Source organism: Sipha flava, unplaced genomic scaffold (genome assembly GCF_003268045.1).
Source record: "Sipha flava isolate LNK unplaced genomic scaffold, YSA_version1 304_pilon_pilon, whole genome shotgun sequence".
In the NCBI taxonomy this organism is placed as follows: Eukaryota; Metazoa; Arthropoda; class Insecta; order Hemiptera; family Aphididae; genus Sipha; species Sipha flava.
In genome coordinates this window covers 116,834-131,618 of record NW_020272981.1, presented here as the reverse complement: position 1 = coordinate 131,618, position 14,785 = coordinate 116,834, and the positions used below count along the sequence as shown (strand labels likewise).

General features: G+C 25.2%; 1 protein-coding gene across 2 annotated transcripts; it reads left to right on the top strand.

The window, feature by feature from the left end:
- The first annotated feature begins 300 nt into the window (after nucleotides 1-300).
- Nucleotides 301-9,199, top strand: LOC112686323 (probable serine/threonine-protein kinase DDB_G0282963). Of its 2 annotated transcripts, XM_025558541.1 has the most exons (3): nucleotides 301-450; nucleotides 3,718-3,945; nucleotides 6,252-9,199. In XM_025558541.1, exons 2-3 carry the CDS (start codon nucleotides 3,771-3,773, stop codon nucleotides 9,182-9,184), a joined length of 3,108 nt encoding a protein of 1,035 aa, XP_025414326.1. In that variant the 5' UTR covers nucleotides 301-450; nucleotides 3,718-3,770; the 3' UTR covers nucleotides 9,185-9,199. The 2 variants fall into 2 exon arrangements, with proteins under 2 accessions (XP_025414326.1, XP_025414327.1); XM_025558542.1 differs by lacking the exon at nucleotides 3,718-3,945.
- Nucleotides 9,200-14,785: the final 5,586 nt, after the last annotated feature.

Below are 14,785 nucleotides of genomic sequence, written 5' to 3'. Positions count from 1 at the left end.
TGTGTGTGTGTGTGTGTGTGTGTGTGTGTGGTGTGTGTGTGTGTGTGTGTGTATGTACGTACTCAAAACTTCTAAATTGTGTATAATAAAGAAAAAGATTATTATTATTATAATGTATAGGGGTTGTTATAATAAAATATACAAAATATATGGTTTTTAAAAACGCAGGTAGTTTTATCTTTTGTAAAGCATCTTTTATCGTGTTGAATGTACGTATTTATCATAATACACGTTAGGAAAGGGAGGGCATAGTGGCAGAGAAACACCATAGGATTTCGATCAATAACATTTGAGGGGATCTCTGCCTCCACTAGTTAATGTTACTTGCCGCTTCTTCAGTCGTGCTCCGATCTGTGTTCGATCCGCTTGTGTTTTGTGTTGGGCTAAAATCTCCGTCATTTTTTCAGAAGTATTTACTTAACAATCAATTTTATTTCATACAATTCTAAGGTAATAATTTTATTTAACTATATCATAAGGGCTTTTTTTTATATCCCTGTTTATTTATTTTTTATACTCATTAGGTATACACTGTTTATTTTTATACTAGTTACCTATTTATTATGTTAATATAACATTTAGTTACATTTAAATTCATATATAAGAAGATACTTATGGAAATATTTGATTCTAATTTTTTTGAAGCCTATGGCTATTCTTAATCACTATGGTATAATGTTTGCTATTTATATCTAAGCTAACGTACTATAGAAATTATGCGTTTTATTTTTAATATATTTATACATATAAGCAAGCCTGGACATAGTTAAGTTCACAATATTTTTCAACTTAATTTATGTAATTCTCATGTGCATTAACTTAATTGTTAACTTAATTGAACATGAACTCAATTAATTTAATTTAATCGAGTTAAAAAATATAATTTATTTGCCCAGCCTTGCATATAAGTCACTTATTATTTATTTTTTTATGCCATTGCTTTCTGTGTTTTGAAAATTATTATTATTAATCATCAAATTATTATCAAATTTTTGCTGAAAATATTTGAAAAAGTAAATTTTTCTTTCTGATATGGTGTATTAAAACAAGTCCTTTAATTTCACAATAATTTTTATTTTTTGTTTTTTTTTTTGTGTTGGCACTTTTTAAGTGATCATATATTTTTAGTTGCCTACAATTATATTTCGTAATTATAAATATAATAATGTTATTCATAAATCATTATTTATGGACTTTATTTAGGTAACCAATTTTTATAGATCAATACTATGACAATTGTTTAAAAAGTATACAAATGAGAATAACCAACGCAACTAATTACAGAACAATCAAAACTTTTCAGCGTTATTTAGTATTCACCTTCCACCATTAAGATATATTTTTATAATATTAAAAATTATAATTAAATCATAAAAAAAATTATCTCTATAAATTAAAATACTTGAAGCAGAAAAATTATATAACATTAATTTGCTTTTTATTTATTTATTAAGCTTCAAAATTAATTAATATTATTAGAAAAAATATTTTTTTTACAACATTTATCTATTCAATCTTTTTTTTTCATTTCATTTTTGAATTTTTAAAATTATATGCACATGCTATTTTTTTATTAAATTAACTCTAAATTAAAAGCTAATAAATTCATGAGTTCATACAATCAATTCAATTCAATTCAATGAACATCTAATTTCCTAATAATGAAATTGGTAATAATAATTATATGGCGTTTATAATTTTATACATCATTTTTTTGATTTCCTTACTCAAAATTAATTTGAAACCATTTAACAAGAAAAAACTATTCTGCGCATTTATTGAATAATCTAATGCATACTTTTTTCGGGGCGGGAAATTTTTTAGCCAAAATAAACCATTTATTTTTTGGCTATTCTGGAATGTAAAATTTTACATTAGGTATAGATAATTTTTTAAAAAAACAGATTACAATTCCTAATACCAACTCATATCAAATTATGTGTAGCAATAAAAGTAATAAATAAGATTATAAATTGTTTTTTTTATTTAAATTAGTATTGGTTTACTTGTCTACAAATGTATCGATCTAATACATTTTTTACTTAAGTAAAAGTAAGTAGTATAGGTATATTAATAGTATAATATAAATTGTAAATTATGAAAATTATAACTTTATATTTTTTTACTTGACTTAATAAGGTATTTTAAAATAAATTTTAAATAATAAATTAAAAATGATGTATGATTATTATATCACATCAAAACTGTAACAATTATAAAATATACTTTTTTTGCGACTTAAATTGCAATGGTTTTTTTTTTTTTTTTTTTTTGGTAGTGATCAGTCATTTAGCAAAAAGTATTTAAAGCGCTATCTTTTTGAGAGTAATCAAGATAGGTTTAAAATTGTTTTTTTGGTTCAGACAACTTTGTTTGTAGAACCGAATTATATAATTTACTTAAAATATCCACTTTTTGAGTTGATACAGTTTTGTTCTAGGTATGAGATATAATTTGGTAGTTCGACAGAAAAAATAAACAGGAAGAATATTTTTAATTGATGACCAAAACAATGTAATGGCCAAAAACGGACATTCCAGAATGGCCCAAAAGTGAACTGGCCGAAAACGGTTTCGCCCCTTTTTTTGTCATGAGAAAATTATTAGTCATTTTATTTTGAGTTTCAACCTTTTACTTATTGTGATAGGCATCTTAGGAATACAATTTAAATTTTTGATAAATTTTAGGATACGAACGATGATATTGAGGGAAACCTTGGTATTTTTTTTCTGAATTAATGTTTGCAATTAAAATATAATTTTTTAAATTTAAATTTATATTTTTATAATTCTATACAAATCTATTAATATATAATGATATCTATTACCCATAAGTATTGTTTATGGTAGTGACAGGAAGTTATACCATTAGTGTATTGTATATAATGTTTTTAATAATTGTTAATAACTTTTACGCTTTATGTTAAAAATAATTTCTTTCAATTATTTAATAGTTAAAAAAAATCAGCATTAACAAATACAATTCAGTCTAGTTTCAATTATTTAATAATTTAATAATTTAATAATAGCTTCAGAAGTACACTTTTTTATGTATATTGATGTATTTTGGAACAGTCGCGTATATAAAGTGGGTTTTAGGGGTTCAATCACCCTCCCCGAAATAAAGAGAAATTATTTAATATATTTTTAAAGAGTAAAAGTGGTTTATAGATTATATAAGTTTGAAAATATTTAACTTAAAACCTCCCCAAAAATATATTTTTATGTACGCACCTGTTTTGGAACAACTTTAAATTTCTTACAGGTTTTATTGAAGTAGATACCAATTTAAATTGGTATCAGTTAATTTCATGTTTAAATATTCAGTCATTTTCAATTATCAAGTTGGAACATTGGTTTGACCCATCATAATAATGAATAAAATAATAAAAAATTAAATAAAAATTAAAAATTAATAAATGGTTAATATTCGTAAATTAATTTATAAATAAATAAATAAGTAAATAAAAAAAATAAATGCTTAGACTGGAGTAATATTAAATTTCGTAAGGTACGACCGTTTCAAATTAAATATTAAAAATTAATTCAATATTTATCATCAAAAATGTATTATTGATATAATTTTAAAATCTAAATTATAGGTACTTAATCAATTCATTAAAGATGATAACTTATACTCGAATTATAATGTATAAATTTATGTACCTTTTCGTAACTAGTGATAATGAGAACATTTTGAATTTTTTTTTTTTTCCAGAACGATGAACAATTTTAATGTTGATCATATTAAAGATAATATAACGAAAAAAAATGGAGAAAGTAGAAAAAATAATGGAAAGCATGTTTGGATCAAAATATCTTGAAGATAATAAAAACAACTATAATTTAGTTGAAAATCATGGGATGAATAATGTTGAACTTTTGTCAACGTTAAATAATGATTATTCGAAAGTCAATAATAATATTAAATCATTAAATAATAAAAGTATGATTAGTTTTTGGATTAATAATATTTAAAATTATATTTACGACCATTATAGGATATTATTTTTAAAATAATTCTAAAAAAATATTAGCAATAATGGTAGAAAATATCTCTGTATTTCTTTCATTATTGAAATAAATTAGTGACAAACTAAACATACTGGTTTTTCTTTAACAGGAGTGAAAAAATAACTATAGATCCATTTTTCTTGAAATATACAACTTTCATCTGAAATTATTCGTTTTGTAGAAACTGAAATAGTTAATATTACAGAGAAAATACATAAAATATAAATTTTATTAATTTTAATTTTTATATTCATACAGTGACATATTCAGGAGGGTAAGGGTTCAAACTCCTCCCTCTCCCCCCAAAAAATATCAAAAATCTTGAGGTGGTTGGTTAAGTAAATTATACCTGATTTTCTATAAGTGGTATTAAAATTCGATTTTTTTGTTTTTATTTTACTAAAATTTAAATATTATTGTTCTGAAATGTTATAATAATAATAATAATAATAAGATGTTCAGTTGAAATAGACATATTTAAAATATGTACAATTATATTTTTTGTTCATCGAAGAATATTTTTAGGAATAGGCAATAGACTAAAAATAACAATATTGCCTTTCAGTGTTTATAATATTTCACTGCATGGCGGTAAAACCTGAGAAAATATTTTACTGGAAGATACACAATTTATGATGCAGTTTAGAACGTTGGGGAAAAACAAACACAATACTTACCTACGGAATGATAGTAATAGTTACCAATACCACACACTCTCGTATTGACTGCTGTAGACAATATTTTGTTTGTTATTGTGTTTGCATTTCTTTTTTTCAAATATTTAATATGGATAATAAAATAAAATCACCAAATATAATATACCTTTTTTTTAAAAAAAATATTGAACCCGTAATTATTGAAATTAAGTTTGTTTTTACTACAAAAGTATCACGTGAAATAATTAGATAACTGTGGGATTATATTTTTAGTTAACAATTTCTTATACATTTTAAATACACATTAGCAGGGACGGCGGGTATCGAGAGCCCCGGGGGCTAACACGTTATAATATAATATAATAATCACATTTAAAATAATAAATATTTTTAGTCAATAGTGCTTAATTCATCTCACGTCTTAATTCGGATATTCTAATAATAAATGAATGGTATTTTACTATTATATTTTAATATTAAATTTTGTATACATATAATTAATATGACACTATTGAGGGCTTGGGAAATAATTATTCCTTTGATTTCACCCCTACGCATTAGGCATTCAAATTATCATTTTAGAATACAAAATTCAATCGACTAAGAAAACTTTTAAATGTAGTAGTGTAATAAAATATGTACAATGGAAAAGAAATATTGTAATGTAAAGTAGATTTATTTTTCGAATATGGTACGTAAACTAGATGAAAACAGATTTGTCACCTAATGAAATAATTAATAAATTTGTCAAAAATTCGAGGAAAATGAAATAAATATAAAAAATATTGGAATATATAATTTTTATGACCATCAGGCAATTGTGTAAATTTATTTTATAAATCTCCCCATTGATAAATGTCAGGCTTAAGCCAAAATTGTTTCGTAAAAACTTACAACAATAATAGGTAGACATTTTAATAAATATTTTAGTTAAAATAAGTATAGTATATTGTATTTAAGACGAATTATTATTCTATTAAATAAAATATTTATAACTTATTCATCGAATATAGAAAATTTATTTTATTATATATATATATACTTCAAAATAATGTTTTAAATATAACGAATAGCTTTATAATACTGTAATATAAAGTTGAAATAATCCTAAATATTTATAAACTTGCAATCAGATTTTCTTTACAATTGCAATAAAATTCAATATTCTATAAATAAAAATCTTAAAGTTATTTTGAAATACTATAAAATTATATATTTCTATTGTAAATAATAAATATAATATTTATAATTTAAGAGGACGATGTTAACTAGATAATTAACAATAAACCTTTTGAATAACAAAGCAAGTGGTGAAAAACGTGTAAAAAAAATCTATTCAAGCTTGAAATGTATTCGAAATAAAACATTAAAGTAGTGATTGCTTCGTATAATATTTATAATTAAAAAAAAATTGTGGTTTCATAAAGGGATAAATTGAATCAAATTGAAGGATCGAATAAACATTAAATAATAACATATGAATAAGAATAAATTTTGATTTAATATCTTAAATAAATATTTAAAGATTTAATATTAATTTCAATAATTCAAGAACTAATTATAACTTTATTTATGATTGTAGATATGGTACCAAATCAAAATTACGAAGAGCCTTCACAATTTCCAGTAATGTCTGATGATTCTAATGTATGTAACGCACACAATAATCAACATACACTTAAATCTCAAAATAAATATTCATTCATCAGCAATTCAGCATCCAATAAAACCATTGAATCAAACAATACATATGAAAACGTATTAAATATTCAAAATAATTTACAAAATACAAAAAGTAGAAATGCAACTAACGTTTTTTTATCTGTAAAAGATATCACTGATTCAACAAATGGATCTGATAAGAATATTCAAAATGAACATAATACAAATGGTTCTAAACATTCAAATAATGTAAACTCTTCTCTTGCATCAAACAAGTCGAATGACTCAGCAAATAGCAATGGAAACGCATCAAATATTGAAGATAATTTACAAAAAACAAAAAGTAGAAATCCAACTAAAGAGGTTTTCCATATAAAATATTTCATTGATTTAACAAATGGATCTGTTGATGTTATTCAAAATGGACATAATACAAATGATTCTAAACATTCAAATGATATAAACTCTTCTCTTGTATCAAACAAGTCGAATGACTCAGCAAATAGCAAGGAAAATGCATCAAATATTGAAGATAATTTACAAAAAACAAAAAGTAGAAATCCAACTAAAGTTTTTTTAACTGCAAAAGATATCACTGATTCAACAAATGGATCTGATAAGAATATTCAAAATAAACATAATACAAATGGTTCTAAACATTCAAATGATATAAACTCTTCTCTTGCATCAAACAAGTCGAATGACTCAGCAAATAGCAATGGAAACGCATCAAATATTGAAAATAATTTACGAAAAACAAAAAATATAAATCAAACTAAAGATTTTTTAGCTCTAAATGATACCATTGATTCAACAAATGGATCTGATAAGAATATTCAAAATAAACATAATACAAATGGTTCTAAACATTCAAATGATATAAACTCTTCTCTTGCATCAAACAAGTCGAATGACTCAGCAAATAGCAAGGAAAATGCATCAAATATTGAAGATAATTTACAAAAAACTAAAAGTAGAAATCCAACTAAAGTTTTTTTATCTGCAAAAGATATCACTGATTCAACAAATGGATCTGATAAGAATATTCAAAATAAACATAATACAAATGGTTCTAAACATTCAAATGATATAAACTCTTCTCTTGCATCAAACAAGTCGAATGACTCAGCAAATAGCAATGGAAACGCATCAAATATTGAAAATAATTTACGAAAAACAAAAATTATAAATCAAACTAAAGTTTTTTTAGCTTTAAATGATAACATTGATTCAACAAATGGATCTGATAAGAATATTCAAAATAAACATAATACAAATGGTTCTAAACATTTAAATGATATAAACTCTTCTCTTGCATCAAACAAGTCGAATGACTCAGCAAATAGCAAGGAAAATGCATCAAATATTGAAGATAATTTACAAAAAACAAAAAGTAGAAATCCAACTAAAGTTTTTTCATCTGTAAAAGATATCACTGATTCAACAAATGGATCTGATAAGAATATTCTAAATAAACATAATACAAATGGTTCTAAACATTCAAATGATATAAACTCTTCTCTTGTATCAAACAAGTCGAATGACTCAGCAAATAGCAATGAACATGCATCAAATATTGAAAATAATTTACGAAAAATAAAAATTATAAATCAAACTAAAGTTCTTTTAGCTCTAAATGATACCATTGGTTCAACAAATGGATCTGATAAGAATATTCAAAATGAACATAATACAAATGGTTCTAAACATTCAAATAATGTAAACTCTTCTCTTGCATCAAACAAGTCGAATGACTCAGCAAATAGCAATGAAAATGCATCAAAAATTGAATATAATTTACGAAAAACAAAAAGTAGAAATCCAACTAAAGAGGTTTTCCCTATAAAATATTTCATTGATTTAACAAATGGATCTGTTGATGTTATTCAAAATGGACATAATACATATGATTCTAAACATTCAAGTGATATAAACTCTTCTCTTGCATCAAACAAGTCGAATGACTCAGCAAATAGCAAGGAAAACGCATCAAATATTGAAGATAATTTACAAAAAACAAAAAGTATAAATCCAACTAATGTGGTTTTACCTATAAAAGAATTCATTGATTTAACAAATGGATCTGTTGATGTTATTCAAAATGGACATAATACAAATGATTCTAAACATTCAAGTGATATAAACTCTTCTCTTGCATCAAACAAGTCGAATGATTCAGCAAATAGCAAGGAAAATGCATCAAATATTGAAGATAATTTACAAAAAACAAAAAGTAGAAATCCAACTAAAGTTTTTTTAGCTGTAAAAGATATCACTGATTCAACAAATGGATCTGATAAGAATATTCAAAATGAACATAATACAAATGGTTCTAAACATTCAAATAATGTAAACTCTTCTCTTGTATCAAACAAGTCGAATGACTCAGCAAATAGCAATGGAAATGCATCAAATATTGAAAATTATAAAGGCAATGTAAACAATATAAATCCAACTAATATCGTTTCAAATTTATGTGATTCAATTGTTTTAACATATCAGCATGAAGAAAAAATAAATGATGAATATGCTATAGACTGTATATTTAATACAAATGCATTTGTAGATGTTTCATCGTCCAAGGATTATTTTGTTCCAATGTATAGATATGAAGATCAATCAATTAATGTAAATAAGATCAATAGTATAAATAATAAAAATTCATGGAATGCTGTTCCATTATCCAATTCCCTTTTTTACTCACCAGATAAAAATTATGACAATAGACATTATCATGATTATTTAGATAGTTTAAATGATAAAACTTGTTCCATAGAGATGTTATTTGGGGAAATTAATTGTCGTGGTGGTAATATCAAAAGAATAAGGAAAATTAAAAATATAATTTTTTAAGAATAAACCATTTTTTAAATCACCAATCATGGATGTAATAGTTCGGTTATTTAAAGAATATGATGTACATTTGAAATGTGTTGCATTGGATACTGAGTGGATTTTTGATGATTTACAGCATATCGTAAAATATCTTAAAAAATTGATTGATGCAATGGATGTGTATAAGTATAGAAGTTTAAATTTTATTGTATGTGTTGTTATTATATACAGAAGATGTATAGATCTAAAAAGTATTTCTGATAAAAATGTTGTCTTTTATTCATATTTCAAATTTTTGGACATAATTAGAAAATGTATGCTGAGTATAAATCTAGAATTTTGGCAGTCATGGTATAAATATGGTTTTAATAATGGCTTTTACTCTTCATGTATGATTGTTGAAAATATTTTATTTAAAGAGAAAACAATGCTAAATTTGATTAATGAGTCAAGTGATGGATACCCGGATATTCAAATGGTATTTGAAATGCATTTGGGAATTTCAGAAAAATCAAGAAATTAGTTGATAAGGTACATCAGATCATTAGGTGAAAAATGCTTCGGCATTAATTTGTTAATTAATACATCAATGTTAAACCTCAGTAACATATTAATAATGTTCAATTATATACATTACATTTATCTTTTATTACAGAACCTTTAAATATTTTTGTACCAATATTTGCTTTTAATGAAATATTGAATTATTCCAATAATACAATTATTGGCTAAAAATTATGAACAAAAATCAAAGAAACGAAGAATGATTAATAATTAAACATTTCTTGGACAACAACTATTTTTTACTTCTCAAGATCATAGTCCCAGTGGACTAAATAATTAATTTGACTTTCTAAACTCTCATCCATATAGAAAAGTTTCAAGTTCTATAGTAAATCAAGACGTTTGGCCAAATTTATTTTTAGTTTGTTTTTTATGATTATGAATTATGAAAAATGTTATTAATTTCTATTTATTGATTTATGAATAAAGATTAAAAATCAAATAAGTGGTAATGTGTTAGGTGAGGAGGAGGTTAAGACAAGGGTAGCCGACTCCAAATAGTACGGAAAAATGCAAAAAAGGAAACCAAAAAGAAGATTTATTGATTTACTTAAAAATTAAAATTATTTAAATTTAATCTTATAATTAAATTTTATTGTAGTTTTACTTATAAATATTATTTATTGATAGTTTAATTAATAGTTAGTTATTAGATAGTTATTAGATATTAATTAGATAGTTATTAGATAGTTATTAGATATTAATTAGATAGTTATTAATCATAATTGATAAACCAATTAATTCACAAAAAAAAAAAAAAAATCTGTTTGTTAAACATTTAGCCTATATGCTGTTTTGTATTATTTATGCTCAAGATTTCTGAATTACTGAATTTCAATTTTATCTAAAGAAATAAAAAACCTTTGGAACATGATATTTATCAATTATTCAATAATTTTAGTTTTTCATTAACACCTAATGTCAATATTTAGGGTTAGAGTATGACTACTAAAATAATCGAAAAATAACTTTTGAAATATTACTGATGTCTAATGATTTTAAATTTTTAACAGTTGTTAAGTAGTCTGCAGTTATTTATGCCTACGTATATTATTTATTTGAATAAAGATATTAGGTATAATATTATAATCCAGTAACATGGTGTTGCGTGCGATTTAACTTATGTGATTGCGCCAGCCCAATAAATGTATTCTGCCTATAATATTATATGTGCTATTCTAGTATATATTATTTAACTATTTAGGTTAGACCTGAGATTTTGTCACCATGGTCACTGTGCATATTACTGTCTATAATTATTATAGTACCTATCAGTGTCGGACTGGGCCCTTGGCTGGTTTGGGCCTCTAGACTTCGTGTTCATATTTTAAAATGTTATTTGATATTACTATTTAATTAATTCAACTATATTTAATCATGTTTTAACATTAAAGGGATCCTTATTGCGGCACAGCTGTTTGAAAAATATTTAGACCGTTGTTGCACGGTACCTTTTTTTCGGAAATAAATTGATTTTATTATAAATATGAAATATTGTTTACGTCATTGTAGTCAAACCACTATCAATAAAATGGTTTTGTTTTCACAAAATTAATTATATTAATATTATATATTATATAATTTTATTATAATATCGGTTTTTCCCGTATTGCTTTAGTGGTCAGCATGGCCGTGTCTAGACATTTTTTTTGAAAGAAGTCCAAAATATGTACATCGTAATTTTATTGAATTTCGATTTTAACTTTTGATATTTGATTAAATATAAGAGAGAAAAAGATTTAATCTTCTTTTATTATAATTAATAATATATTTTCATATGATATTATGGTATAAAATTAAAAGCAGTCAATGATTAATTGGAGCTTAAGTCATTTTTGACTGAAAATATTTATGTTGGTATTAAAAATAAATAAGTAGTTTAAACATTCGTAAAATATTGAAGACATTTCGGGGGGGGGAGTCCAGACACCCTGGACCCCCATAGATACGGCCTTGGTAGTCATTGATAATAATTCCCATCTGTAAATTCGAATGGTTTTATTTGTTTAGAGGAATTTAGGTCTATTATAGTATTAATATATATTTCGCCGGTATGGGCGGCGGCGGCGGCGTATTGATATAATAATAGTTTTATTATAAAAAATTTATGATAGTAATAATTAAAATACAGTAGAACCCGTTTAAGACGCTCTCCAAGGGACCAGTTACAAATAGCGTCTTAAGCGGGAAATCGTATTAGGCGGGAACAAAAAATTTTTATTATATTTTACAATACATCCATATTATATACATATAAATTATATTTTTTATTATATTTTTTTTGCAGAGTGAATTATTAAATTTATATTACTTATTTAAAAAAAGTCGTCTATCTTTCATGGTTTCAAAGTTTTGATGTTTTTTGAATACAGGAAGTTTTCAATTTTATTAAGAAGATGTAACGTTTCATCAGCGTTGTCAAAAGATGCAATTAATCTTCTTAACTCATTAACATGATTAAGTGCATTTGTTACTATTTGTTATTATTCGTTATCGTTATTATTAGTGAAGTATTTCTTTAAATTGTATACAATGTATATGTATTATATACAATATAATTTTATATGAACATCATTGACAAGACGAGCGTATTATCCGGGAACATAGAGCGTATTATCCAGAGTTAGTTACTTGTTAAATGTAGTCAAAATCAAGAGACTCGTAAAAATTAGCATATTAGCCGGGAAATCGTCTTAAACGGGTTCTACTATATATTTTATTTAGTATTAGAAAATGCCAAAATATGCATATAAACCTATTTTTTGGTTATCTAAGCATACTAAAAGACAAAAAAATAAAAATAAGCTATTACTGAAAATCACTGATGATACAAATAGTTTAAATGTATTTGAGCATAATTTATTTGAAGTAGATAATACATCATTATCTCAATACAATCCTAATATAATTGTAAATGAAAATGCTAAGGAAAATTTGTATGAAAGATTCAAGCGTGTAGAGTCAATAAAGTTTAATGTATCATAAGAATCCAAGCCTAATCAAAGCCTAAATAAATTTTAATAATAGTGTATCTGATAAACAGTCTTTCCAAACAAAATTAGCATCATTAGTTATTTTCTCAAGGCTTTCGAGAAATAATGCTTTAGAATTATAAAAAGTATTAAGATCAGTAGATAATTTGGATTATTTGAAATCACTTCCAATGGATTCAAGAACATTCAAATAACATAAGTATTATATCTGTTAGTGTGGGCAGTATATTTATTTTCGTATTGTAAATTAATTAACTAATTTAAATAATATTGAGTTAAATGTCAATAAATTATTTTTAATTGAATTATGGTTCAATGTTGATGAAATAACAATGGATTAAAGAAGATCCTTATTTTGACCAATAATGTGCGGTCCATGAATAAATGACTCTATAAAGACTTTTATTGTTGGTTCATATTTTGGAATAAAAAAGCCTTTAAGGTGGTTCCAGTCGGTCAATTGAGAATGTGTGCGAAGTAAATGAATGTTTGCGTGTGTGTCCGCTCATTCGGATGCGACCCGCCTGTATTCCCAAAATAACCGATTACACTACTGTCCCCTGCGTCAACCCGCTGACCGTATATTTATCAGTAATCACTAATGACTTATTCACACACAACGCTATTTTAATTTTCTGATAAATTTACTATATATTACTTATTGATATTATTATTATTTATAATGTACACATTATTTACGTCGATTGAAAAGTTTGGGAATCGATGCACAAATTGTTCAATTCGCCATTCGGATACAAAATTTATATTAACAATATGCATTTTATTAATTTTTTAAAAATACATCATAAATAAAATATCTTATTGTTTATAAACCGGGCCTAAATGATAGAAAAAATTAAATATAGTGATGAATGAACCTATTATCATTAAAAACAATTGTTATCACTAAGATAACGATAAACCGGTATGTTTCTATTTTACGGGACACCTAAAATTTCGGATTTTTTTCTTATGTCAACCCAGTGGCGATTTTCGGGGGGGGGGGGTGGGGGATAGATCCCCCCCTAGACTTTTTTTTTTCCTAGGTAGCTATAAGTTGCCTCATTTTCTCTAATATTCTTAATATGATATTACTTTCAAGCATGTATGTTTTCTGTTTTCTAAATGTTCTAGTCGCTGTAATTGTACCGCTCCGATAGTCTGGTATACTAATCGCCACTAATCGTTTATCGTTGGCGGCATGTACGACTATCAGGCAACAAAAACTATACCTATATTATGGTGTACTGTATTTTGTACGTTTCTGCGAATTATTTTTCATGCAAGAGTGTTTATAATAAACCCGATAAGCAATCGGTAAACAAAACAAAATGACCATGAAGACCGTGGATTAACCATAGGGCGGCCGGGCGGGTTTATTTTTAGAAAATTTGTTACTCGTAGATTTATGGCTAATTTATAGCTATATATATATATATATTTTATCGCATGATATCGTGATTCGTTAAAAGTAGATATGTACGGTCGTTGGTCGTTGACGGATAGCGACGCCGCGCCATTCTGAGTACTGACTTACTGCCGAATTGACTATTGTTCGACTTTATTTTTTGCGTCTTGTAAGTTGTAACTGTGAAGTTTTAAGACAATATGAGTAATACTCAAAAACAAAAAAAAACTTTATTTTCTTATTTTAGTACAAATAAAAAAATTTGTTTGGAAAATGATGAGGTAATTATAAAGATTAATTCTTATTTTGCCTTGATCCACACTAACCTCAATAGGTAACAAGTTAGGGGATTTTAAAAATGTGTATTATGTACGAATTTATGGGTGTTAGGATGTATTATTATATATTTTATCCCCCCCCCTAGCAAAATTCCTAAATACGCCACTGGTTGACAGTCAACTTTTTGTATTTATTAACGCTGAAGACTATAGTGTAAACGAAAATTGGCGCCAACAATTATTTTGGAAGTAACAGTCTATTAAAGTTTGATAGTTTTGATTAAATACTCCATTTTTTATTCTCCAATTTGTTAATGACGTGGTGCAATTGGTAACGATGGACCACTCTTAAAGTAAGGAGAGGGTTTAATACCGT